The 27,583-nt window shown below is 47.1% G+C and overlaps 1 protein-coding gene across 1 annotated transcript in view; it reads left to right on the top strand.

Annotated features, from left to right (window-relative positions):
- Positions 1 to 3,586: 3,586 nt before the first annotated feature.
- Positions 3,587 to 27,583, top strand: part of C9H13orf42 (chromosome 9 C13orf42 homolog) — a 40,035-nt gene continuing 16,038 nt past the window's right edge. Inside the window, exon 1 of the mRNA XM_051832228.2 lies at positions 3,587 to 4,000. Coding sequence (XP_051688188.1) covers positions 3,587 to 4,000 — 414 coding nt within the window. The remainder of the gene's footprint in view (positions 4,001 to 27,583) is intronic.

Here is a 27,583-nt window from a genome sequence, read left to right as displayed (position 1 = left end):
CCTCTCTGCCTTTCTCAACCTAGTCTCTCATCACCAGTCTCATCCCCAGCTTGGCTTGGTCACCTCCCACTGTTAGCTGAGCCCACTCCACCTTCCCACCTGCAGCTTTGTGGATGACGCTGTCACGGGGGGGGGGGGGGGGCGGGTCTTCTAGAGGAGGGTGAGTTCTGCCACCAACTCTGTGTGTGCTCAGGCACCGGGACTTTGCCAGTCTCATCCACTCGGAGGGGCTAACACTTGCTCTCAGGTGCATTTTTAGGAATCCCTAAGCAGGGCCGGCGGCTAAGCAGCAGGTGTTCTGCTTTCTGTCGTCATGTGTCCAGGGCCAAGCCCAGGAGGCTGCGAGCTGCTCTGCCCGCTGAGGGGGCTGGGCCTCACCCACAAAGGCCTATTTTCATTTCTCTTGGTCAGAGATCCAGAGCCCAGAGCACTGCTGTGCGAGCCAGGGAAGCCGGTCTCCAGGGACCTTGCTTTCCCTTGCAATCCACAGCAAACCCAAAAGCGACATGTTCCAGTGCACTGTGCAAGTGCATCACTGTGACATGGGATACACGTTGTCGCTCTCTGTAATCTTACCCTTCATTCAATATTCAGCACAATGATTCGATCCCCTCCTTTTCTCAGCCTCTCCCTGCTTCCTCCTCTGCTCTTCTGGCCTACCTCTTGCCCCCCAAGCCTCCCCTGCCTTCTGGGAGGTGGTGACTGACTTTCCTGTTGGGGACACAGCCACAGGGCTTTCTATATGTGAGGTTAGGAGTGAAGGTTCTGATGGTTTTCTGCAACCCAAGATTCTTTAGGAAGTATGGTTGCAGCCTGGCGGGATGGAAGGAGCCACGTCCCTGGGATGTGGGGCCCACCGAAACGCCCCCAGGCTGCCCCACAATGCTAAGCAATGCTCCCAAACTGTAGGAAGAGGTGATGGCTCCATGCCAGAAAGGGGTGGGAGGCCTGGTCCTGAGCCCTGTATGCAGGTGGGCTGTTCATGGCTGGGGGACCCCATTTGCATCTTGGGGAGACCTCACATTTCCAGGGCACTGGGCAAAACGGGCTATTTCTAAGCCAGCTGCTGTTAAGGCTGGCCTGCTTGAGTCTGTGAGCTCCACTAACAGGGAGGGATGAGAGGCCTCCTGGATTAGGTGTGGCTGCATCCAAAGCATTTGCCTAGGATAATAGTTTGTCAACTCTATGTCAGTTCTGCAAATTAGAACTAGTAAAAATGATATTTTATATTATTATAAAGGAATCATAAAGTTATCTACTTGAAAGGCAGGCTGAGAGAGAGAGAGAGAGAATTTGTCTATCTGCTGTTTACTCCCCAAATGGCTACAACAGCCGGGGCTGGGCCAGGCCGGAGCTCGGAGCCCGGAACTCCATCTGGATCTCTTGCATGGCTGGCAGAGGCCCAAGCACTGGAGCCAGCATGTTGAGTCAGGCTGCATTAGCAGGAAGCCAGATTGGAAGCAGAGCCAGAGCTAGATCTGGCACTCTGATACGGGTGCAGAAGTCCCAGTGGTGGCTTAGCCAGCAGAGCCTCAGTGCCCATCCCTGTCAGGGCTACTTTTGATTGCGCACATTTGCCATATGATGCATTCCATCTATGTTATCTGTATGTGTACTACATGATGTTTTAATATATACAGCTAAGTGCTTACTCTAGCCAAGCAAATCAACACATCCATTATCTCATCAAGGTTATTCCTCTTTTGTTTTTTTGTAAGAGTGAGAATGGAGAACCGGGGAGATGTAGGTCAGAGGATATATCATCTCATTAACTCGTTACAGCACCCCTGCGAAGTAGGTGGAAGCTACTTGTGATGAGGCAAATGGGATATGGCAAGCACTCCACATTATCTCATTTAATGATCACAGCCCTATGAAGTTGGTAGGCTCTGTTTGGTAGATGAGGGATCCGAAGCTCAGAGAGTTTCAGTAACTTTTCTAGGTTGGCTGGTGGCTGAGCTGTGTGGTTCAGGCCCAAGTGAAGCCCAAGTTCATGTCCTTTCCTACCTCCCTGCCCTGGGCTGGCTCCTGGGCCCAAGTGTCACTGCGGGAAGACCAGGCTCACCTGGGTGCATGTGGAGGCTCGAGCACCCTCTTCTCCACCTGCTGCCATGGCTGCTCTTGGCTGGCATCGCAGAAGGGCCACAGCTGCTCCCCTGGGCTTCCGCCCCGTGCATTTAAGCACTTCTAGAAGTAAGCAAAGCCTGTTACACTGAGTCGCTTCACACGCACTGTCTGTCAAGCCTCGAGGCTCTGATACCACCACAAAGCGCAGGCGTGGTCCATACATGGCATAGAGCACGCAGCCCACTGCAGGGCTGGCGGCCAGGGTCCGAGACGGGGCTGGGGGTGGGATAGGACGCAGGCTGCTCCTGCTTCCTGCACAGGCAGAGCCCTCCAGCAAGTGAGCAGAGAGAGACGCACGCGGTTTAGCGCTTGCTGGGCATCTGTGACGTTCTCAGAGCCTGCTGTGAGGCCGCTGGCTGGTTTCACACCCATTTCTGACAGCTGAGCCAGGAGAAAACCTCAGTAGGGTACAACAGGTGCAGTCACCATTCTGGGTGAATTGCTTTCCGCTGGCAGAGGTAACCGGTAGTTTTGTAAAGAGAAGGCTCTCTCTCCCCGCAGTCACCACAGAAGTGACCACCAGGTGAGGGTGGCCTCAGGGGGGACTGGCAAGGGGGAGACGAGAGCCGGCGGCTGCTGGTGACTGCTGTTGAATGCCCCGTCCCTCGGCATTCCCCAGTGCTCTGCCAGCTGACGTCACGATCCTTTTCTCGGTCTGGTTTTAACCGGTCTAAGCTCAGATGTGTTCGGTCTCAAGCAGGTGGCTGCCCTTCAACTCACTGCTGCTTTTGTGAAAAAAAGCCGCAGGTCCCGACACCTGAATCCTGCCGCCTGCACAATGGGCTGCTATCTGGTGACGCCCGTGAGGTCCCCTTACTGCAGGCGAGCTCCCGCAGCACGCTCCGCTCGGGTGCCTGCTGCCAGCCTGGCTTATCAGGAGATTTGCAAGCCCCTGCCAAGGGCCCCGGCTGCGGCCACGCTGCTCATCTCAGGGCTCTGGATTTTATGCTGAGCAACGCCCGTCTGAGGGCTGAGGGGTGTCCCTGCCATCACTGTGTCCGCTCTCATGTTGGGACCCAGAGGACCGAGGACTCGGTCAAGGTGGAAATGTAAATGTCCACACCAAGATCAGGTCAGCAGAGTGAGGCCACGCCCAGAGTTGGAAAAGGAAATGGGAAGAAAATAAGGGGGCGGGCAACGTGGCGTTCCGTTTTCCTTCGTGGACCTGGGGCCCTCCGTGGGTGGGCACGGGAGGTGTTGGCATCACATGGCCAGCAGGCCAACCTGCGCTCTTGCTGTTAGTTCGCTCATAGCACGCTGCCTCTGTCGTCAGCTTGTTCATGGCATCCTCATGAGAGACCTGCAGGTGCCACACCTGACTGAGCCGGGACCCGGGAGAGCAGAGGCTCCTGGGCGGCAGATGGCGGGAGGCCTGCCTGCCGCCGCCTCCACCCTCGCCTAGATCAAGTGGCAGCGGCGCAGGCAGCTGGAAGGTGCCCACTGCCGGAAACTGAGCACCATGCTCAGAAAGATCCACTCGCTCTTCAACTCCAGCCCGCAGAGGAAGGCGGCGGCTGAGGGGCCCTGCTACGACGGCACCAGCCCCGCCGTGAGGCTGATCCGAAGCAGCTCCATGTATGTGGTCGGGGACCACGGGGAGAAATTCAGCGAGTCCTTAAAGAAACACAAAAGCACCAGCAGCGTGGACACGAGCCTGCATTGCCTGCAGCAGGAGGAGGACCGCGCGTGGATGCCCTCGGGCACCCAGGCCTGCCTGCAGTACCTGCAGGAGCTGCTGGCTTTGCGTAAGAAGTACCTCAGCAGCCTCAGCGACCTGAAGCCCCACCGCGCCCAGGGTCTCTCCTCGCCCTCCTCCAAGTCCTCCACGGGAGGCAAGAAGGCCTTCGCCCAGTCAGCCGCCAAAGACTTGAAGGTGAGCGCAGCTGAGCCGGAGCTTCCGTGCGGGAGCGCCCCGAGGCTTGCACGCCCGCTGGGAAATTGCTCCCCACCCGTGCACAGCGTGGTTCACGGGGTGCACGCTGAGCAGTGGCCCGGGTGGTCCCCAGAGACTCCATCACCGCCTCCCCAGGCCTCCCAGGCTCCGCGGCAGGGGAAGTGAGGACGGAGTCTGCAGAGCAGCCGGCGGGGAGGGCGTGGGCTTGGGAGTCAGAGCTTGCATCCTGCGTCTGCCACTTACTCTCGTCTTTATAGATGAGCTAACAGGGCTTCCAGGGCATTTGGATGACCACGAATAATTTCTCAGTAATTTTTAAAAAGTATGATTATGATCCCATACAAAAATCCCCATTGAAAAGTAAAATCTTCATATACACTAAATGATTTCATGTATCTAGGTGCTTAGCTCCATTTGAGGCTGGAAACGGGAGGATTCTCTCCAGCTGTGCCTTGGACCCAGGCATCCAGCGGCTTAGGGACAGCCAGAGAGAGTGTCTGTGCTGGATGTGACCGATGGCTTTGCTGGACGCTGGACGCCTCCAGCCAGTCACGAGCAGGAGATTGGTGAACGTGGGTGTCTCGGGTCATTTATATCACAGTGTATGTCGTCCTTCTTCGGGCATTCCAATAATGCCAGGGCAGAAGGCGGGAGAACTCCTTCTCAATCATAGAAGAGTAAACGGAGGCTCAGCGCCGCCCCACCCCCATTCTGGTCACCTGATCCTGGTTAGGAGCTCCCAATTCATTTGATGGCTCGTCCCTTCATTTCCTTTATTTTCTGGTTTCAGGCCTGCGGTTTGAGGCCGTTTTGCTGTCTTTGCCCATCTGTCAGTCATTTCCCTGGTGATGAGGCTGGGCAGTGTTCGGGGCAGCCTGTCTCCCGCTTCCTTGCTATCCCCACAGCGCCCCGTGGGCTGTGCCATGGCCATTAATGTTGCATGACTGATTGGCCTGCTGTCAAATCGCTAAGGCTTGGCCTAACCTGGGGGGGGGGGGTTCAACTGGCTGTGTGTTACCCCAGTGGGAACCATTTAAATGACTATTTCCACCGCACACGTGTGTCAGTTTGGCATACCAGCCACACAAAAGGGTCCTGGGATCCTGGTGCAGGGCCGTGGCCAGCTGTGGATTTGTGGGCCAGTCACCACCCTCCCTTGGAGCCCCTCTCAGGACAGAGAGCGTAAGGGCTCTGGCCACCCTTCCAGATTGGCTATTCTGGGGTTCTGGGCTCCGTTTAGATTTCTTCTAGCCCCGACTTGCAGCCCCTAACTCCCTTCCTGGGTGAGTGGTCTCAGGGTTGAGTGCGGGGACAGGAGCAGAGCAATCAGCCCTAGCCCTGCCGAATGGCTGTGAGGAGGACACAGCTGTGATGCAACACAGGCGCCCAGCATCATCTGTGGGAGATTGGTTCTGGGACCCTAAGGATACCAAAATCCGCCATGCTCAAGTCTCCTGTCTAAAAATGGTGTGGGATTTGCGTGTAACCTACATGATCCTCCTGTGTACTTTACATCGTCTCTGGATTACTTTACAACACCTCATATACTGTGCATGCGATCTAGTTGGTTTTCTTGTAACATGTATGATTTCATTCATACAAAATTATTGAATTGACAAAATTATAGTAATGGAGATAGCTTAGTGGTTCCTGTGGGTTAAGGAGGGGTTGGGTATAGGATATGAATGTGACCACAAATAGTTGTTTTGTTGTTTGGGGAATAATAACAAGAAAAAAGGTCTGTATACATCCATCTATATGCAATTTAATTTGCAAAACGTTTTTGATCTGTGGTGGCTTGAATCCACAGACACAGACACCATGGTTACAGGGGCCAATTGTGTATGGTTTTCTTGGGACATGCCTTTCACTGTAGTATAATCAGGAAAGAACCTTGAGACAACATTGATGTCAATAACATCAAGGCTTGCATTTTATCTCTGTTCCTTACCAGCTGTGTGTCTTTGTCAAGAAAAGTTGACCTCTCTGGGCCTCCATAGCCATAGCATAGAAACAGAAATGATAATATCCTTGTGAGGAGTCAGCAAGATGCTGCAGGTGACAGCACCTGGCACATCCTGGGCACTCCTGAAGGTGAGGTGCAGGAGGCTCTTAGCAACGCTTAGGCAGTTTCCTCTTCCTACAGAAGTTAGGGGAGAACTTGGCACAGGTGCTTTCCTAACGCCCTTGGAGAGAGCTCGGCCCTGCTGACACCTTGATTCCAGACATCTGGCCTCTATAAAGCTGCGAGACAATCTCTCCTGTGGCTCTCGGGCTCCCAGTTCATGGCGCTTTGTTATGGCAGCCCACAGAAACAGCACAGCCAGCCATCTGTAGAATGAGCCCCCCTTCTCCCCCAAAGTGAGTCCAAACTCGCCTCTGTTCTAGCATTCATCACAGCCAGCTGGGCTCTGCTCAGGGGTGTGCCTCCCCCGGTGACATGGGTGCACTTGAGGTTTCTTTGTCTTGACTCTATCTCTGGAGCATTGCAGAGAATACCACTGGTCTCGTGTGAATGCTTTCTGGATGTCCTTTGTGCCTTAGGTTAAGGGAAAGCAGGTCTGCATGTTAACTGTGACTCCAGGGCCTTGCTCCCTTCCTCCCAATACTGGCTCTGCCCACAGAACCTCAGGCCTCTTGTCTGCTCCTCTCTTGCCAGAAGAGGGTTTGAAAGAACACTCCCAAAACTGGTTGGAGGAATTGCTATAGAACCCCTAAAACTGGGTCTGCTCACCCAATGCTCAGCAAGCCAATTAGTGACACCTCAGTGGTGGAAGAAAGCAGGTATATGGGCCAGGTATTGTGTCATAGCGGGTTCAGCCAGGGCCTGGGATGCCTGCATTCCCATATTGGAGTGCCTGGGATTGTGTCCCATTGCCACTTCTGATCTGGCTTTCTGCCAGCACATCTGAGAAGCAGCAGATGATGGCCCAAATACTTGTGTTCCTGCCACTCACGTGGGAGACCAAGATGGAGTTCCTGGTGACTGGCTTTGGCCTGGCCCAGTTCCAGCTGTTGTGGCCATTTTGGGGAGTGAATCTACAGATGGAAAAATCTCTCTCTCTGTGTCTCTCTCTCTACCTCTCCCTCACTATATCACTTTCCTTTCAAATAAATAAATAAAAGTTTAAAAGAAGAAAATAGTTTGTTATTGCAAGGACAGAGCAAGGAGTCAGGCAGTTATTGCTTAATTCCCAGACTCCCTGAGGGATGGGGTAAAACTTCCTACAGGTTGAAGCTGGGGCAGAGGGGGTGTGTTCAGCTCATGTCCAAGGCCCTGTTTGGTGTGCAGTGCTCAGGGCCCTCCTTCGATTGGTCAAGGATATTGTGTTCGTTAGGGAATTTTGGTGACAGCAAAGTGAGCTCCACATTCAATCTGGACGCTGCCTGCTGGTGGGAGTTACCTTTTGCTTGGCACCTGGGGTTCCTGGAAAAGAAATCCCTCAAGACAAGACCCAACATCAAGATATTATCGACAGGGAGATAAATGATGACTCAGTCTTGTGCTCAGGGACCCCTGCAGAGCTATCTACACAACTCTCTCAATTCAGTGAGTGGATTTGAGTAAGAAAGGGATTTGTGATCATAAAAGCAGGGCAAGGAAACTTTAGGCTAAGGGAAGGCAGCTGGGGATGAGGGGGGCCTATGTATGACTTGATGGTGTTCTAGCTTCTGCATCAAAGACACTGTACAGTGTGGTTTCCGTAGTGGCTTTTAACCCATTTCAGTTAAGAGCAACAGCACACGGAGACGCAATTTTCCCAGCACCATTTGTTGAAGAGATTGTCTTTTCTCCAGATCGATTTTAGCTCGTTTGTCAAAGATTAGTTGGTTGTGCATGCATGAATCCACACATTTCTGGGGTTTTTATTCTGTTCCTTTGGTCTGTATGTGTATCTTTGTGCCAGTACCAGGCAGTTTTGATTATAACTGCCCTGTAGTATGTCTTGAAGTCTGGTATTGTGATGCCTCTGGCTTTGTTTGTTTGTTTGTTTTTGTTTAAGATTGCTTTAGCTACTTGGAGTCTCTTGTATTTCCATATGAGTTTTAGCATCATTTTTTTCTAGATCTGAGAAAGTCCTTGATATTTTGATTGGAATCCCATGAATCTGTAAGTTGCTTTGGGTAATATGGACATTTCAATGATATTAATTCTTCCAATCCACGAACATGGAAGATTTTTTCCATTTTTTTTGGTACCTTTTTCTATTTCTCTCTTTAATGTTTCATAGTTTTCATTGTAGAGATCTTTCTGTTAGTAAAAACTAAGAAAAGATCCACAGCAGTAAGAAATATATTGTAGATACTGACCTCATTTACCAAACCTACAACAAAACCCAAAGTTTCATGAACTAGACTTATTCTTATTCCTTGCTCGGGACAGTGATATTTTCTGAGAGTTTTCTATGCTGTTTTATTTGTTATTTTCTTAAATGTTGATCATAACACACTAACTTGATTTCATAAACTCAATGCCCTGGAATAAAGCATTTTAATTGGCTCCACTGAAATGCAAATACGTCTGGGATATGAAATACCAGGGAGTCAAATGGTCTACCCAGCCCCTGGAGCTATGCTGGACCTGGAAGGGGACCATGTGGATGGCTGGGAGGAGGAGTGTGAACCTGGGATGGGTATGGGAAGCCCCAAGAACCCCACATGGTGGGGGTCCTGGCCAGACCCTGTGAAAATCTGCTCCTCCCTCAGAATAGAAGGTCATTACAATAATGAACGAAACATACTTTTTTTTTTTTTTTTTTTTTTTTTTTTTTTTTTTTTTTTTGACAGGCAGAGTGGACAGTGAGAGAGAGACAGAGAGAGAAAGGTCTTCCTTTGCCGTTGGTTCACCCTCCAATGGCCGCCGCTGCAGCCGGCGCACCGCGCTGATCCTGGCAGGAGCCAGGAGCCAGGTGCTTTTCCTGGTCTCCCATGGGGTGCAGGGCCCAAGCACCTGGGCCATCCTCCACTGCACTCCCTGGCCATAGCAGAGAGCTGGCCTGGAAGAGGGGCAACCGGGACAGAATCCGGCGCCCCAACCGGGACTAGAACCCGGTGTGCCGGCGCCGCAAGGTGGAGGATTAGCCTATTGAGCCACGGCGCCGGCTACGAAACATACTTTTTACACTATTTTACAATCAGAACAACAAAAGTCCATATGTGAAGACTTTTGTGTTAGTATTAGGCATAAGCTGTGGTTTGAGAATCATTCTTTGCATGTTCAAATTCCAGAATTTCCGAGGCAGACGTGGCATTTGGCCTAGTAGTTAAGAAATCTGCATCCCCAAGGCCGGCGCCATGGCTCAATAGGCTAATCCTCTGCCTTGTGGCGCCAGCACACCGGTTTCTAGTCCCGGTCGGGGTGCCAGATTCTGTCCCGGTTGCCCCTCTTCCAGGCCAGCTCTCTGCTGTGGCCCGGGAGTGCAGTGGAGGATGGCCCAAGTGCTTGGGCCCTGCACCCGCATGGGAGACCAGGATAAGCACCTGGCTCCTGCCATCAGATCAGCGTGGTGCGCTGGCTGTGGCAGCCATTGGAGGGTGAACCAACGGCAAAAGGAAGACCTTTCTCTCTGTCTCTCTCTCTCACTGTCCACTCTGCCTGTCAAAAACAACAACGACAACAATAAAAAAGAAATCTGTATCCCCTAGGAATGCCTGGGTTTGAGTCCTGCCTCTGCTTCCTCCTAATGCAGACCGTGGGGGGATGTGATAAGAGCTCAAGTAGCTGGGTCCCTGCCACTCATGTGGGGGACCTGGAGTGGGTTTCCAGTGCCTGTGTCTTTAATTTGGCCCAACCCTGGCTGTTGTAGGCATGTGAGGAGTGAACCAGTGGATGGAAGATCTCTGTCTTTCTCTGTCTCTGTATCTCTGCCTTTCAAATAAAAAACGAATTTTTAAATGCTGGAATTTCCAACTCAAGGTATAATGTATATGGCAGAAGGACAGCACACTTGAAATGGGTCCTGTCCTGAAATGTAGACTCCAAACCTGTAGGGCAAGGCCACCCTTACTTCTGCCAGTGAAGAGAAGCAATGATGCTCTTCTTCACATCCACTTCCTTAGCTCCTGTGCCACAGACCAGGCATAATCAGGACCAACCACCAGAGATTCCCAACTTGTAATCATTCTCCAAACCTGATATGCAGACACCAGCCCCACGCTGCAGATGAGAAGACTGGGGCTCTGAGACATTAAGTAGTTTGTGTAAGGCTGTGGACCTGATACAGGGAGAGACAGGATTTAAGCCCAATCTTTCATACTAGAATGCATGCTATTGTCAGTGTATCAATATCACTGTCTGACTGGAAAACCCAATTTGAGCTGGTATAGTGTACAAGAGTCAGGAGTGTACAGCACAGGACGCAGGGAGGAGGCTGTTTTACTCTGCGTGCCTGCACCAGGGAGGTACTTACTTCCTACTCCTCGAGGACTCTGTGGTAGGGCAGTTTCCCCAACATGGGCTGCATGGTCTATGTGCTCTTTGTCTAGGAGAAGCCAGGTTGAAAGGAACTAACCAGAGGGTGTGGTTAAAGCTATCTCTTCTTCACAATCCATGCATAATATTTCCCTCCATCTCAACGCTTTATCTACTCCATGACTATCTCTGATTGTATTTCTTTTTTTAAAATTTTTATTATTTTTTTTATTTGACAGATAGAGTTAGACAGTGAGAGAGAGAGACAGAAAGAAAGGTCTTCTTTCCGTTGGCTCACCCCCCCAAAATGGCCACCACGGCTGGAACTGTGCTGATCAGAAGCCAGGAGCCAGTTGCTTCTTCCTGGTCTCCCATGCGGGTACAGGGGCCCAAGGACCTGGGCCATCCTCCACTGCCCTCCTGGGCCACAGCAGAGAGCTGGAGCAGAAGAGGAGCAGCCAGGACTAGAACCCGGTGCCCATATGGGATGCCGGCGCTGCAGGCAGAGGATTAACCAAGTGAGCCACGGCGCTGGCCCCATGATTGTATTTCTTACTCTTGACCTCCACAGCACTGAAATATTGAGTCTATGCCACCTGCCTTTGCACTTCTCAGCACACACTAAGAAAAGAGCTGAGGAAACAGGGCAAGAACACCCATGGGACCTTCATCATGGATAGGTCATAGGTCCTCAGATAATTTCAGCAAAAATCCTCCAGATCTGCCAAGTCATTCTTAAAAGTCTCTGAGATGAGACACTCACCAGAATAAACTACAGCAAAATTTAAAAAATTTGGGAGGGGAAAGCAGCCACAGAAAATTAAAACCACTCAAAAGAATATGCAGATCATCTGGGCTAATTCAGCTGCTAGAGATGAAAGTTTGATTGGACTTTTCTTTGCTAGAAGCTAAAGTGAAGAGAGCTGGATGCATTTCCAAATTCTGATGATCTGAGAACAATTTTGGTTGCTTAGGTCATGTGGTATTTTTACCTCCAGCTTTGAATTCCAATATTTCTGATCTAGCAGGTGATATAGGGAGCCTTGTGTGATGTGTAGGGTAGTGCTGTCAATGCTATCTTAGTCACAGTTCATTAATACATGAGTGCTCTTCATCCATTGAGAGGTTTATTGAACACATGCTGCATGTCGGGAACTATTTTAGATGCCTGTGAACAAGACAACATCTGTGTCCTCCTGGAGGAATCATTCTGTATGGGGAGCAAGCCAGGAGCCAGGAGCTCAACCCAGGCTTCCCACATGGGTGGCAGGAACCCGATTACATGAATCATCACTGCTGCCTTCCAGCGTCTGCATTAGCAGGAAGGTGGAATGGGTAGCAGAACCAGGACATGGACTCAGGCATTCCAAAATGGGATTTGGGTATCGCAGGCATCACCTTAACTTCCAGGCCAAATGTTGTACCCACCCTGGAAAATACAGCATTTGAGCCTCTGAACAATAATTCTCAAACTTTAGCTTATGCCCAATACTAACACAAAAATCCTCAGATATGGACTTTTATTGGAAGGGTGTTTGTCCTTTGATGTCTGTATCACTTCATTAAACTTAAGATTTTCAAGGTTCATCTGTGCTATAGCAGGTATCAGAATTTCCTTCCTCAGTTTGATCATCTAGGTTTTGTTTTCTGATGGGATGTGAAGAGGAAAAATTAGAGAGAGTATTCTCTGACTCTGATCAGTGTGTTCATTGTCATCTGGGTGCTCACTGAGGACAGTTCCCATCATGGACAGGTGCACGTGAACTTTTAGGGATACATGAACAGGTACATAGCTAGGATCCCACTCAAATGGGCCTGGCCTGGGTAGACCACAGAGAAGAGTCCCAGGGAGTCTGGCTAAGAACCAGGGCTGGCCGGGGAGGCTGTTTGGGGTTGGCCATGGGGCATTGTGGAACCTTAAAGGCCCCATGCATCCCAGATGGTTTGGGTTGGACATTTTCCAAGGCCAAGGTTACTGGTCACTCACCACAGTCAGAAGAAACCTCATGGATTCTCTCTTGAGTCACCTAGTACTGGATATGTTGTATTCCTGATGTGTCTGCCTGGATGAACTAGCTGCAAAATATCCACCCTTTCCTGCCTGTGATGAAAGAAACCCACCTGCCATAAGAATGACTAAAAAAAAAAAAAACAATTGAATTCTGGAGAATGCCTGTCCAAAGTGATTTATTTTTATTTAAAATAGTTTTATTCTGACAACAGTTAGCTTTCAGAATCAATTTTCTGTTGAGGCCACTCAGTCTTGGTTCATAAAATAAGGCATGTCAAGAGCAAATAGAAGGCCCATTATTCTCTGTGACAGGAGGGGCTGAATCCAATTCCTCTGAAGATTCCAATCCATCCGTATTTAAAAGGCAAGTGGGCTGGGAAGCAGGTTCTGGTCCTGTTTTACAATGCTGGGAATGATTTTTTCAGATTTGCCGGGGATACTTTTTCGAACACAATGATATTAAAATGCAGATTTTCTGTAGGCATCAGTTACCGAGAGGAGGGCGGGAGCCTCTATCAGTTGGCTGATATCAGATTTGCAGAGTTGAAAGGCAGTGAAAATTCAATCTCGCTGCAAAGAATATTCCATTATGCTTGGCAGAGCTTTCCGCAAGATGGCAGACAGAATCAGAGTGATTGATAGCCGTGCATGTGGCTCCTGCAGCACCTCTCTGCCAAGCCACAGACATGCCATCATAGTCCCCAGTCTATCCTTCAAGCGCTAGCTGTTTGTTCTGCCTAAAAACAGTACTTCCTCCTCCATCCCTCAAACCCCTCCCCAATGCCCATTCGCCTAATTTCTTGTCCTTTGTGTCAGCAGAGAAAGCTTCTCTAGGATGCCTTTTAAAAAAAGATTTATTTATTTGAATGGGAAAGTTACAGACAGAGAGGTCTTCCATCCACTGGTTCACTCCCCAGATAGTCGCAATGGTCGGGACTGGGCTGATCAGGAGCCAAGAGCTTTCTCCAGGTCTCCCACAAGAGTACAGGGGCCCAAGCACTTGGGCCATGCTCTGCGGCCTTACCAGGCCATTAGCAGGGAGCTGGATCAGAAGAGGAGCAGCTGGGACATGAACCTCTATAGGATACGGCACCGCAGGTGGAAGCTTAACCTACTACACCATGGTGCTGGCCCCTAGGATGCCTTTTTTCTGTCTGGGCTCTCAGCACAACTACTGTAGCTGTCTGTGCTTTTGCTTCCCTCTGCCACTGACTATAAGCTCGCTGAGGGAAGCTGCAAGTCTTCTTGAGCTCTTTAATTCCAATGCTTCACACATTTCCAGGCACAGAGTAGATGCTCAACAAACCAGTATCCTCAGAAACTCCAGCTGTACTTTGAGAAGGAAAGTGTCAAAGTTTGATGGAAGATCTGAAGAGTCCTGGGTGCTGTTGATGGTTAGAGATTTGCCTTTTGTTTTAATGGAATAGGATAGAGTTTGAATATTCATATGGAATTGTATCTGAATGCAGATGCTCTGTGACTCATTTTTTTTTAAAGATTTATCTTATTTATTTGAAAAGCAGAGTTACAGAGAGAGGAGAGACAGAGAGATTCTCTGTCTACTGGTTCACTCCCCAAATGGCTGCAACAGCCAGGACTGGGCCAGGCCAAAGCCAGAAGCCAGGAGCTTCATCCAAATCTCCCACATGGGTGCAGGTGTCCAAGCATGTGGGCCATCTTCCGCTGCTTTCCCAGGCACATTAGCAGAAGCTGGATCGGAAGAGGAGCAGCCAGGATTCCAACCGGCGCTCCAGCGTGGGCTGCCGGCGTCACAAGCAGCAGCTTGTGTATACCTGCTGTACTACCACGCTTGTGCTAATGCAGCCGCAGCCAGTAGAACCACACAGGGGGGTTGAGGTTCTTTGGAAGAGAACAGAATAATTCCAGAATGTCGGCAGTGGCAAACATCCTACAACCTGTGTCCTGGTCGTGAACTGGCAGTGAGCAGCTCTCCAAAGGGGCATCCCATACTGAGGAGTGGTATTTGCCAAAGTCATCGCACTAGGCCGTTGTAGGGCCACAGAGAGTACAACACAGTGTGCTCTGGTGGACCTGTCCACACAAAGCAAAACATAAGCCTGCAAAGGACAGGCCTGCTGCAAGCAGAGAGGGCCCCACGGAGGAGGTGACCTGGGAGCTCAACCTCCCAGGAGGTGGGAAGAATTGCCATGTGGAAGAGGCAGGAGAGGGCTGGAGGCTTTTGGGGAGGGGTAGTCTTGGTGTGGGGTGCAGTTCGAATGTCTCTCTTCCTCACCCTCTGAGGATTATGACTCGAAGTTCATTCAGCGGAATTCAGGTCCCCTGAAGGCCCACGCTGGCAGAGCCCTCCAGTATACACAGCGCAGGCGAAGCCAGGCAATAGGCTGAGAGGAAATGCAGAAAAATGCCCACGCCCGCTCTCAGGGATGGCTGAATGAAAAGGAGAAACATAGTGGGGTTTGGTTTGGAAAAAGGCAGAGGATTCCATCTGGGAGGAGTAATTGGAGAGCCAGGCCGGATATGGGTGGGAGTGACCAGAGGCTTGGAAAATGATAACCCTGAGGTTGCGCCCCAAAGGTTAAACGTGAAAGGCAAGCTGGTGTGGAGCTGGCAATGCAGCGCGGGTGCTGTGAGGGTGGCTTCCTTCTCCCGGGGCTGGCGCATGGCTGACCGCAAGCAGACAAGCACCCGCGAGTGTCAGGCTGGGCGAGCTGCGACAGGAGGCAGCTGCTTCCTGTCTGACCTTTTCAAAGGTGTAACTCAAACATTTTGCACTAGAATAAGGTCAAGACTGGGGGCTTGGGGAAGCAATCCACTTTTGCTTGGAGCTGTGGGAGGGAGGACCGTGTTGGCTCCCATCCAGGGGTAACTGGAGTCAGGTTGTGCACAACCATCGCTTTGTAGAGTTTCCTGCGATGTCAGCCTTAGCCTGAGCCCTGAGCCTCTGTCGATGCTGCTAGAGGAATCACCAAGAATGTAGGTCAGGAGGCTCCATGGAAACTGTGGGAAGGCAGCAAAGCTCCCATCAAGCCAGGACTTGGAAACGCCAGCCCTGACTGTAGCTGAGCTTTGTAACATAGAAAATCATCACGAAATCCATCTGCCGAGGGGTAACATTGTGCTTTATAAAGGATAGTGGAAGCACATTAACCAAACGCCACTTAGCCGACTTGCCAGACCAGTGGACACTGACCATTCTCTCTAAATCATGCCCACGGTGAGCTGGTCGCCTACAAGGAGAAGTCTCTTCCAAATGAGTGCTCTCTTACATGCTTATATTTCAAAAGGAAGTGATGAAAAAATAAACACAACCCTGAAGAAAGAGGAAGGGGCTGGTGTGGAAATGAGTTCTCTCTTGAATATTAGCTATAGTTTTGGCTTTGGATCTACCCATATTGTTATATACTTTCAAAGCGTTAAATCAAAAAGGGAGAAAGGAGGCGCTGGTGTTGTGGTGTGGCCAGGTAAGCTGCCACCTGCAGCGCCGGTATCCCATATGGGTGCCAGCACAAGTCCCAGCTGCTCCACTTCTAATCCAGCTCCCTGCTAATGGGCCTTGGAAAGCAGCAGAAGGTGGCCCAAGTGCTTGGGCCCCTGCACCCATGTGGGAAACCAGATGAAGCTCCTGGATCCTGGCTTTGGCCTGGCCTAGCCCTGGCCATTGTGGCCGTTCAGGGAGAGAGCCAGAGGATGGAAGAGATCTCTCTCTGTAACTCTGCCTTTCAAATAAATGGATAAATCTTAAAACAAAACAAACAAAACCAGAGAGAGAAAGCAATTCTTAAACTTGCAAACCAACTAAAGCATATGAGCTTAGCTGATTACCAAGTCTACAGCATAATCGCATAGAAAAGAGTTATTTCAAGAGACTTTAAAGCAGACGTTTGTTTGTATGTGCCAATAACAAAGCACACACACACACACACACACAAATCTCAAATTGCATCACTGGTCTTCTGTTAGTAATGTTGTGCTGTCGTTTTGAAACTATTATGCAGTATATTATACAGAAGGCCAAAGTACATAAATAATTTTGTTAATTTCACATGGAACCAAGATATTCAGTGTGAAAGAGACACAAATCTCAATGAAATAAGTTGAATACAAAGCCTGTGATATTTAAAATGATTTGCAGAGACTGTTGGTTTCTGTTCAGGAGAGCAGGAAGGGAGCAGGAAACCAGATAAACGGAACAACAGAAACCTGATCAACTGCAAGTTCAGGACGGGCTCGAAACTACCGGAGAGCTGAGGTCTCTGGGGAAACCAAGTGGCCCAAAATCTAAGGGGAGAGAGGCCCCTGCAGGGAGGCAGGGCACGTGCATCTACTTAGGGCATACTCAGACACTGGCAAGAGGACTCCACCCAGAACGGTTAACAGGTTAACAAGTCATGGGGGCTCTGTGTGAATGGGGAGTCGCTGAAGGCTGCAGATACTGGTGGAGCTCACACTGGTGTTCCATAAGCCTCAGCTGGTGCTCAGTGGCGGAGTCCTGAGAAAGTGTCCCTTACAGTGCAGGGGGCGGACGGCTGCTGCCCAGGGAAGTTCATTTGGTGTTGCCAGATTGTTCTTCCTTCTCTCTCCCTGGAACAAGCATTTTGGTGATTTCTTAGGCATACTGATCCCAGAACTACACTGGGAGAAGAGCAAGGACACTGACAAGGCCGCATCCTCAGGGACACGGTGCTTGCCTAAGCCTGGGGTCTACTCAGAATAACTGTGACCGCCCTCCTGCCTCTTACCAGCATGCTAACAGTGAAAGGCAGTGGACTGTGGCCAAGAGAGGGGCAGGTCATGGAGAGAAAACCCCTCCCGAGGGCAACACAAAGAGAAGACATAAGGCTGAGGATGCAGTAGACATCAAGGAGAAACTCTGGGAAATTAGCCTCCACTTGAAACTCAAGAAATTTCTAGAGAAAGATGAAATGTAGGGGCCAGCATTATGGTGCAGTGTGGGTTAAGTCACGGCTCATGATGCCAGCATCCCATAGCAGAGTGCTGACTCAAGACCCTGCTGCTCTGCTTCCAATCCTACTTCTTGCTGATGTGCCTTGGAAGGCAGCAGATGATGACCCAACTACTTGAGCCCCTGCCACTCATGTGGGAGACTGGAGTGGAGTTCCTGTCTCCCGGCTTCAGCTGGACCCGACTGTAGCTTTTATGGCCATTTGGGGAGTGAAACAGCAGGTAGATCTCTCTCTCTCTCTCTCTCTCTTTCTCTCTTTCTCTCTTTCTCTCTCTCTCTCTCTCTCTCTGGTACCCCTCTTTCTGTCATTCTGCCTTTCAAATAAATAAAAATTGTTTTAAGAAGTCTGTAGGACGGTGCCATGGCTCAATAGGCTAATCCTCCGCCTGCGGCGCTGGCACACTGGGTTCGAGTCCCATTCGGGGAGCCGGATTCTGTCCCGGTTGCCCCTCTTCCTGTCCAGCTCTCTGCTGTGGCCCGGGAGTGCAGTGGAGATGGCCCAAGTCCTGGGGCCCTGCACCCCATGGGAGAACAGGAGAAGCACCTGGCTCCTGGCTTCAGATCAGCGCAGTGCGCAGGCCGCAGCACATCGGCCGCGGCGGCCTTTGGGGGGTGAACCAACGGCAAAGGAAGACCTTTCTCTCTGTCTCTCTCACTGTCTAATTCTGCCTGTCCAAAAATAAATAAATAAAAAAGAAGTCTGTGATGCACTTAGAATAATCATAGCAACAACAGACTGAAATCTCAGCTAAAGTTCAATCTAGATTGATTAAAAGGCAGACTCAAGGTTTATCCAAGGCAAAGGCCATTTTCAGGCATAAAAACTCCAGTCTCTACTGATCTGCACAAAATATCTAGTGATTAGTCATGTGAAAAATCAAGCAAAAAACCAATGTAGTTCTAAGAAACAAAGTAACCACTAGAACCAGACTCAGGTATGATATAGATATTAGAATCACTGGGCAAGAAATTGAAAAAAAAAAAACAACACAATCTATGATTGTTAAAAGCTCCAGTGAGAAAGGTGGAAAACACCTAAGATCAAATGGAGACCTTTAACTGAAAGATGAGAAGTATAAGAAATAATACTAGGAAGAGACTAGAAATGAACAGCACAGTAACAGAGATGAGGAATCCCTTTGATGATGCTTTGCTTGGAGACCACCCCTCCCCCTGAAGTTCTTGTTATCTCGATGCAACAGCGTTGGGAAGTGGGGCCTAGCTGTAAGGGTAGAGTCCTTATGAATGGATTCATGCCCTTATAACAGGAATGGACTGACTGTGCAGAGGTTTGGTCTACTTTTCTCTGTATGCACTCAGTTCTTCATGTGAGCTGAGTTGAGTTGAAGCAAAACAAGGCCCTCACTGGCACCATGCTCTTGAACTTCCCAGCCTCCAGAACTGTGAACCAAACTAAGCCTCTTTATGAATTCTTTATGAATTACCCAGTCTCAGATATTCTGTTGGGGCAACAGAAAACAAGCTAAAACAGAAGGACTCAAGAGGAGGCTTGATACAGCCAAGGAAAGAATCAGCAAACTTGAAGATGGGTGAAAAGAAATCATGAAAACTTGCATACAATGACAATAGGGTGAAAAATAGAACACAGCGTCCCAGAACGGTGGGCCAGCATGTGTAACATAAGTGACATTTAAGTTCCAGAGAAGAAGAAAGAGAGAAGAGGGCAGGAAAAATATACGAGGAAACGATGATTAAGAATATCCATCTCCAAAAGACCTGTATTATAATAAATATTAAAGGATGCTTTTCAGTAGAAAAAAAATGTGTTCCCGGTAGAAACATATATCCACACAAAGAAACAAAGTAAAAGGTATAAAATTGGTGGGTTTTACTTACTTTTTTTAAAAAAGATTTTATTTATTTATTTGAGAGGTAGAGTTACAGACAGTGAGAGGGAGAGACAGAGAGAAAGGTCTTCCTTCCATTGGTTCACTCCCCAGATGGCCACAGTGGGCCAGAGCTGCACCAATCCGAAGCCTGGAGCCCGGAGCTTCTTCCGGGTCTCCCACGTGGGTACAGGGGCCCAAGCACGTGGGCCATCTTCTACTGCTTTCTCAGGCCACAGCAGAGAGCTGGATTGGAAGTGGAGCAGCTGGGTCTGGAACTGGTACCCATATGGGATGCCTGCACTTCAAGCCAGGGCGTTAACCTGCTAGGCCATAACGCCGGCCCCAAGGATTTCACTTACTTTTAATTTTATATTTTAATTTCTCTAAAATATAAATGATCTTCTAAAGGAAAAAAGTAGTAATGTATGCTTATAGCATAATTTAAAGTAAAATGTATTACAGGAAGAATAAAAAGAATGGGACAGAGGGATTGTGAATACACTTTCAAAATTTGAATTTCAAATATCCATATGAATGCAATACTTTTTTCTTTCTAAAAAATTAATATTTCCTAGTTATTTCCACTGAAAAGTTTGCAGCAATGAAACCACTAACATCATACGAGGGTACTTCAAGAAGTTCATGAAAAAATGTAATTAAAGTCTTTGTTCTGATGAAAACCATTTTTGAAATTTATGCATAGTTTTCTTATAATACGTATTTTCCATGAATTTTTTGAAGACCTCATATATATTATTGTGTCTAAATATTTTCCACTAAAAACCAAGGCTCCTTGGGAGAAATAATGGGATTCAGATTTGGAGTAGGAAATGGATGAGATGAACATGGACTGTGTTGTTCTGGCTGAAAACTTTGAAGTTCTCAGTGATGCTATGTTATGTCAAAGGTATCCAGGATCATGAGGCTGGTGCTGTGGCGCAGTGGGTTAACGCCCTGGCCTGAAAGGCCGGCATCCCATATGGGTGCCGGTTCAAGACCCGGCTGCTCTACTTCCTGTCTAGCTCTCTGCTTTAGCCTGGGAAAACAGTAGAAGATGGCCCAAGTCCTTGGGCCCCTGCACCCACGTGAGAGACCCAGAAGAAGCTCCTGGCTCCAGGCTCCAGATCAGCGCAGCTCTGGCCGTTTGCGGCCAACTGGGGAGAGAACCATCAGATGGAAGACTCTCTCTCTCTCTTTCCCTCTCTCTCTCTCTGCATCTCCTCTCTCTGTGTAACTCTGACTTTCAAGTAAAATAAATAAATCTTTTTTTTTTTAAAGGGTACCCAGGATCCAGCTTTAAAAGGGTTCTTGCTGCCGGTGCCACAGCCTAATAGGCTAATCCTCTGCCTGAGGCACTGGTACTCTGGGTTCTAGTCCCGGTTGGGGCGCCGGTTCTGTCCCGGTTGCTCCTCTTCCAGTCCAGCTCTCTGCTGTGGCCTGGGGATGCAGTGGAGGATGGCCCAAGTGCTTGGGCCCTGCACCCCATGGGAGACCAGGAGGAAACACCTGGTTCCTGGCTTCAGGTCAGCGCAGTGGACCAGCCGTAGCGGCCATTTTGGGGGTGAACCAATGGAAGGAAGACCTTTCTCTCTGTCTCTCTCTCTCACTGTCTAACTCTGCCTGTCAAAAAAAAAAAAAAAAAAAAAAAGAGAGAGAGAGATATAAAAGGGTTCTTGCTGTCAAAAAAAAAAAAAAAAAAGGAGGGGGAAGGAATAATTTGAGCTTCAAAAAGGATAATTACAACTGATTAAAAGGGATCTAGTATTTTAAAACTCCATGAATTGGTAATGATTCCAAAAACAAACAAATGAACCTCATTGATCATCTTGGGAACTTTCTAGGATATTATATCATTTTAAGAATGATAAATAGTGGAAGGATCCAGCATTTATTCTGCCATTCACTAACAGACTGTGCAGGTGATAAGAGAAAGTCCTTCACACCAGAAGCAAAGCTAAGAAATGCCAAAAGAGTATAGAATTAGAGAAGCATCATTTTGCAATAGCAGTATAATAATAGATCTCCACAGTGCTGCAGCTGTTATAAAATATGGATGATGGGTTTATAAGAGATGCATGAAACCAACATTACCTAAACCCCCAATTTTACCATCACTTTAAATGTAGGAAAATACATATTATACGTCTCCTGATGTGTGATACACATCACCACAAATTAAATAGTTAAACCTGAATCTAATCAAGTCTCTAGACCTTGAGTTTACAATTCAATAGCCACTGGTCACTTATGGTCATTTAAGTTTAAAATGAAGAATTAAACAATCACTTAGTAACCTTAATAAATCACTTTTCAGGTGGCTGATGGCTATCATATTGGACAATACAGATGTGGGACTTCCAGGTTATCACGGGAAGTCCTCTAGGACAGCCCTACTCTAGATCATTACCATTTATGTGGTAGAATATCACGTGAGCAAACCAAGAAGCACTCAGCCAGATCCAGAATGTGGAAGATTGCTAGAACAACCTCAGATTCTTCAACATTTGAATGGCCAGAATAGAACATTAAAAGAGACTCAAATACATGGCAACAAAATGTAGACTGTGTTTGAATGCTTATTTGAACAGATGAACTTACACAAGACATTTTTGAGTTAGGGAAAAAGAAAACAGGCTGGGTACTTGCTGATATTAAGAAATTATCAAAGGGCCTGCATTATGGTATAGCTGGTAAAGCTGCCCTTTGCGATGCCAGCATCCTATAGAGGCACTGCTTCGAGTCCTGGCTGTTCCACTTCTAATCCAGCTCCTTGCTAGTGGGCAGAAAGTGGTCCGAGTGCTTGGGCCCCTGCACCTGTGTTGGAGACCTGGAAAAAGCTTCTGGCTCCGGGGTTCAGTCTGGCCCAGCCCCAGCTATTGCGGCCATTTGGGGAATGAACCAGCTGATGGAAGACCTGTCTTTCTCTCTGTCTCTCTCACTCACTCTCTCGCTCTCTCTTTCTCTATCTACCTGTAACTCTGCCTTTCAAAAACCTAAAATGAATCTTGAAAAAAAAGTTATCCATTTTATTGATTATGATGACAATATTGTGGCTAATAATTCTGAAAACTTTATTGGAGATACATTTTGAAATAATTTTGAGTAAAGGTATTTTTTAGGATAAGATAGAAGAAAAAAATAGAGAATGGCATAGTTGGTGGTGAAGTTGGTGATGAGTTTATGGGGTTCATCATTCAGTTTTGGTGGTTTTTGTATTTAAGCATTTTTCTAATCAAACATTTTTAAAAACTAGGATATGCCTATGTACATCTTAGCTATGAAAAAGCTGAATTATATGCTTATGAAAATTAAGTTTGTTCCCTAACTGGTTTATGTTATTTGGACTTACCATAATATTACAATTTATGATAATGTAATATAGTGAAATATGGTATACAATAAAATGTGATTTTGAAAAAAGAATTTATTCTATGAAAACCAAGTTGTATCTTTTGGAAAGAGTTGTTAAAAAACAATGAGTTTTAGATAAGGCAAATATGAAAATTCTTTTAAAAATTGCAAATATCCAGTAGGATTTTGTATTCAAACTTATTCACAAGTGCCTTTAATTCCTAGATTGCTTTAAAGAAAATCTGGAAATTTAATATGAACTATTGTGGATAAGATTTAAGCAAGACAGATGATTCAGAACTTGAAAAAGTTCTATAAAAGAATTGGCGAATTTTTTAAAAACATCATGGATTAGAGTGAAGAATTTAGGGAAATATGAATGTGTACAGTAATTTGATGGTGAAATGGGCAGTCTGCTTATTGGGAAAACAGGGAGATGCAAAGCTACCATTATGGGTAAGGGGACCAGGTTACTTACGCTCTAACTAGGATTACTTTGTATTCCACTGATGGCTAGTGAAATTGAACACTTTTTCATATGTTTTTGGTCATTTGTATATCTTCTTTTGAGAATTATCAATTCAGGTCCTTTGCCCATTTCTTAAGTGGATTAGCTGTTTGCTGCTAAATTTTTGAGCTTATGATATATTCTGGATGTTAATCTTTTCTTGGATAAGTAGCTCACAAATATTTTCTCCCATTCTGTTGGATGTCTCAACTCTATTCATTGTTTCCTTTGCTACGCAGAACCTTCTGACCTCTATTTAATCCCATTGGTCTAGTTTTGCTTTTGTTGTCTGTGCTTTTGGGGTCTTGTCCAAAAGTCATTGCCTACACCAATGTATTGAAGTGCAGCCCCTACATTTTCTTGTGTCAGTTTCATAGTTTCAGATCTTACATTTAGGTCTTTGATACATCTTGAGTCGATTTTTGTATATGATAAGCAGTAGGGATCTAATTTCATTCTTCTGCAAACGTATATCCAGTTTTGCCAGCACCATTTATTGAAGAGACTGTCTTCAGTGTGTGTTCTGGGCACCTTTGTCAAAAATCAGTTGACTGGGACCGGCACTGTGGCATAGTGGGTAAAGCTGCTGCCTGTGGCATGGCATCCCATATCAGCACTGATTCCTGTCCCAGCTGCTCCCCTTCTGATCCAGTTCTCTGCTTTGACTTGGGAAAGCAGTAGAAGATGGCCTGAATGCTTGGGCCCCTGCACCTACATGGGAGACCAGGAAGAAGCTCCTAGCTCCTGGCTTTGGATCTGCCCAGCTCTGGCTCTTGTGGCCATTGGAAGAGTGAACCAACAGATGGAAGGCCCCTCTCTCTTTCTTTCTCTCTCACTGTCTATAATTCTACCTTTCAAATAGATAAATAAATAAATAAATAAATAAATAAATCTTTAAAAAAAATCAGTTGTATGTACATGGATTAATTCCTGGGTTCTCTATTCTTTTCCATTGATCTACATGTCTTTTTTTTTTTCCCTTTTTGCTAACACCATGCTATCTTCTTTTTTCTTTTGTATTTCTTTAAAAAGATTTATTGGGGCTGGCGCTGTGGCATAGTGGGTGAAGTCATTGCCTACAGTGCTGGCGTCCCATATGGGTGCTGCTTCTAGTCCCAGCAGCTCCACTTCCGATCCAGCTCTCTGATATGGCCTGGGAAAGCAGTAAAGGATGGCCCAAGTCCTTGGGCCTGTGTACCCATATGGGAGACCCAGAAGAAGCTCCTGGCTCCTGGCTCCTGGCTTCAGTTGGGCACAGCTCTGGCCATTGCAGCCATCTGGGGAATGAACCAGCAGATGGAAGACCTCTCTCTCTCTTTCTCTGCCTCTGCCTCTGCCTCTCTGTAACCTCTGCCTTTCAAAGATGAAGTTACAGAGAGGGAGAAGAGGCCAGGGCTGGGCCAGACTGAAGCCAGGAGCCAGGAGCTTCTTCCAGGTCTCCCATGTGGGCTCAGGGGACCAAGCACTTGGGCCATCCTCCCGTGCTTTCCCGGGTGCATTAGCAGAGAGCTGGATCAGAAGAAGAGCAGCAGGGACGTGAGCCAGCACCTACTTGGGATTCTGGCACTTGCAGATGGCAGTTTTACCTCCTGTGCCGCAACACCAGCCCTGATACCGTGCTGTTTTAGTTCCTATAACTTTGAAATCAGGTATTGTATTGCCTCTGGCTTGACTTTTTTCCCCCTTCAGTTTTGCTTTGGCTATTCTGGGTCTTTGGTGATTCTATTTGAATTTTAGGATTTACTTTTCTAGTTTGGTAAAGAATGACATTGGTATTTTGATAGGGATTGCATTAAATTTATAGATAGCTTTGACAGCATGAGTATTTTGATAATATTAATTCTTCCAATCTATGAGCAAGGAGTAGCTTTACTTTTTTGTGTGTGTATCCTTGACTTTTTGCATCAGTGTTGTATAATTTTCATTGCAGAGATTTTTCACTTTGGTTAAATTTCTACACATTTAAATTTTGAAGCTACTGTGAATGAGATTTCTCTTTCAATTTCCTTTTCAGCAAGGTTATTATTAGTGCATAAAATGTCCACTGTTTTTTGTATGTTGATTGTATCTTGTAACTACTGAATTGGTTTATCAGTTCTAACAGCTTTATGGTGGAGTGTTAGGGTTTTTCCATGTACAACATCGTGTCATCTGCAACCTCAATAATTTGACATCATCCTTTCCCATGTCAATACTCTGTATTTCTTTCTCTTCCCTAGTTGCGCTCATTAACACTTCCGTGCTGCATCGGATCAGAGTGGTGGCGGGGGACATCCTGCCGTGTTCCAGTTCTGAGGGGAAGTGCTTTCAGTGTTTACACTGGTTGCTTTTATAGTCTGTGTGTCTGTCTGTCTCTCATGATTTATCTTTATGTTTTGGTAGCTTTCTGTCACGGTAGGTTGGATTTTCTTCTTTTGCTCTTTTGTGTACCTGCTCTGTTAGTAAAGTTTATACTGTTCTCATGATGGTTACTTCTAATCTAAGACTTACTTCACGATTCCATGTAGGGCTAGTCTAGTGGTGATAAATTTGCTTAGTTTCTGCTTGTCTGGGAAATACTATATTTCTCCTTCACTTTGAAAGATAGCTGCACTGGATATAATATTCTTGGTTGGAAGTTTGGTTTTTTCTTTCCAGAATCTTACATGTATCACCCCAATCTCTTTTGACTTGTAGGTTGTTGCTGATAAGTCTCTGTCAGTCCAATGGATTTTCCATTATATGTAACTTAATGTTTTTCTCTCATGCCTGTAGGATTCTCTGCTTGTGCTTAACTTTTGGCAGTTTGACTGTAATATACCCTGGAGAAAGTCTTTTTTTAAGATTTATTTTATTTATTTGAAAGTCAGAGTGGGACCAGCGCTATGGCGCAGCGGGTTAATACGCTGTCCTGAAGGGCCACATCCCATATGGATGCCAGTTTGAGACCCAGCTGCTCCACTTCCAATCCAGCTCTCTGCTATGGCCTGGGGAAGCAGTGGAGGATGGCCCAAGTCCTTGGGCCCCTGCACCCACGTGGGAGACCCAGAAGAAGCTCCTGGCTCCAGGCTTTGGGTCGGTGCAGCTCTGGCAGTTGCGGCCATTTGGGGAGTGAACCATCAGGTGGAAGACCTCTCTCTCTCTCTCTCTTTCTCTCTTTCTCTCTTTCTCTCTCTCTCTCTGCCTCTGCTTCTGCCTCTGCCTCTGCCTCTGCCTCTCTGTAACTGTGCCTTTCAAATAAATAAATAGATCTTTAAAAAAAGAGTGAGAGAGGAGGAGAGTGGGAGAGAGAGAAAAGGGGAGAGAGAGAAGGAGAGGGAGAGGAAGAAAGAACAGGAGAGAAATCTATCTATCTTGTATTTTTCTGATTCATTCCCCAAATGGCTGCAACAGCTGAGGCTGGACCAGGCCAAAGCCAGTAGTCTAGAACTCCATCCATATCTCTCCTGTGTGGAGTACTTGGGCCATCCTCCACTGCTTTCCCAGGTGCATTAGCTTGGAGCTGGATCAGAAGCAGAGCATCTGGGACTCCAGCTATCTCTTTTATGCACCACAATGCAATGCCCTAAAAGGTCTTCTTTAATAGAATATAGCTGGGGTTTTGGAACTTCCTGTATCTAGATATTTGTATCTTGCTCAGTACTTGGGAATTTTTATACTACTATTTCATTCAATAGTTTCTTGATGTGTTTTTCCTTTTCTTCTCTTTCAGGTATCCCTATAATCAGCATTTGTTCACTAAATAAAATCCCAAATGTTTAATAGGATTTCTTCATTCTCATTATTTTAAAAAGAGATTTATTAATTTATTTGAAAGAGTTACACAGAGAGAAGAGAGGCAGAGAGATAGAGATAGAGAGAGAGAGAGAGAGAGAGAGAGAGAGAGAGAGGTCTTCCATCCACTGGTTCACTCCCCCAATTGGCTGCAATGGCCAGAGCTGTGCTGATCCGAAGCCAGGAGCCAGGAGCTTCTTCTAGGTCTCCCACATGGGTGCAGGGGCCCAAGGACTTGGGTCATCCTCTACTGCTTTCCCAGGCCATAGCAGAGAGCTAGATCGGAAGTGGAGCAGCCGGGTCACAAACCAGTGCCCATATGGGATGCCGGTGCTTCAGGTCAGGGCTTTAAACTGCTGCACCACAGCAGCGGCCCCTTCATTCTTTTTAATGATTTTTCTCTTAACTTTTGACTGGGTAATTTCAAAAGTCTGTCTTCAAGATGATAAATTCTTTCTGCTTGGTCTGTTCTGTTGTTGGAGCTCTCAGTTGTATTTATTTCATTGATTGAGATTTTCAACTCCAAAATTTATGATTGAGTTTTTGAATGATTTCTTTTTGATGAATCTCTTGTTCATTTCATGCATTGCTGCTGTCATGTCTTTGGATTGTCTGTCTCTATTCTATGCATCTCACTGAATTTCCTTGGGATCATTATTTTGAGTTCTTTTTCAGGCATTTCACAGGTTATTTTTGACTGAAGATCTATTTCTAGAGAACTATTGTGATTTT

Source organism: Oryctolagus cuniculus, chromosome 9, assembly GCF_964237555.1.
Source record: "Oryctolagus cuniculus chromosome 9, mOryCun1.1, whole genome shotgun sequence".
Taxonomy (NCBI): domain Eukaryota; kingdom Metazoa; phylum Chordata; class Mammalia; order Lagomorpha; family Leporidae; genus Oryctolagus; species Oryctolagus cuniculus.
Note: the sequence above shows the minus strand (reverse complement) of the source record. Positions and strands in the feature narration are given on the sequence as shown.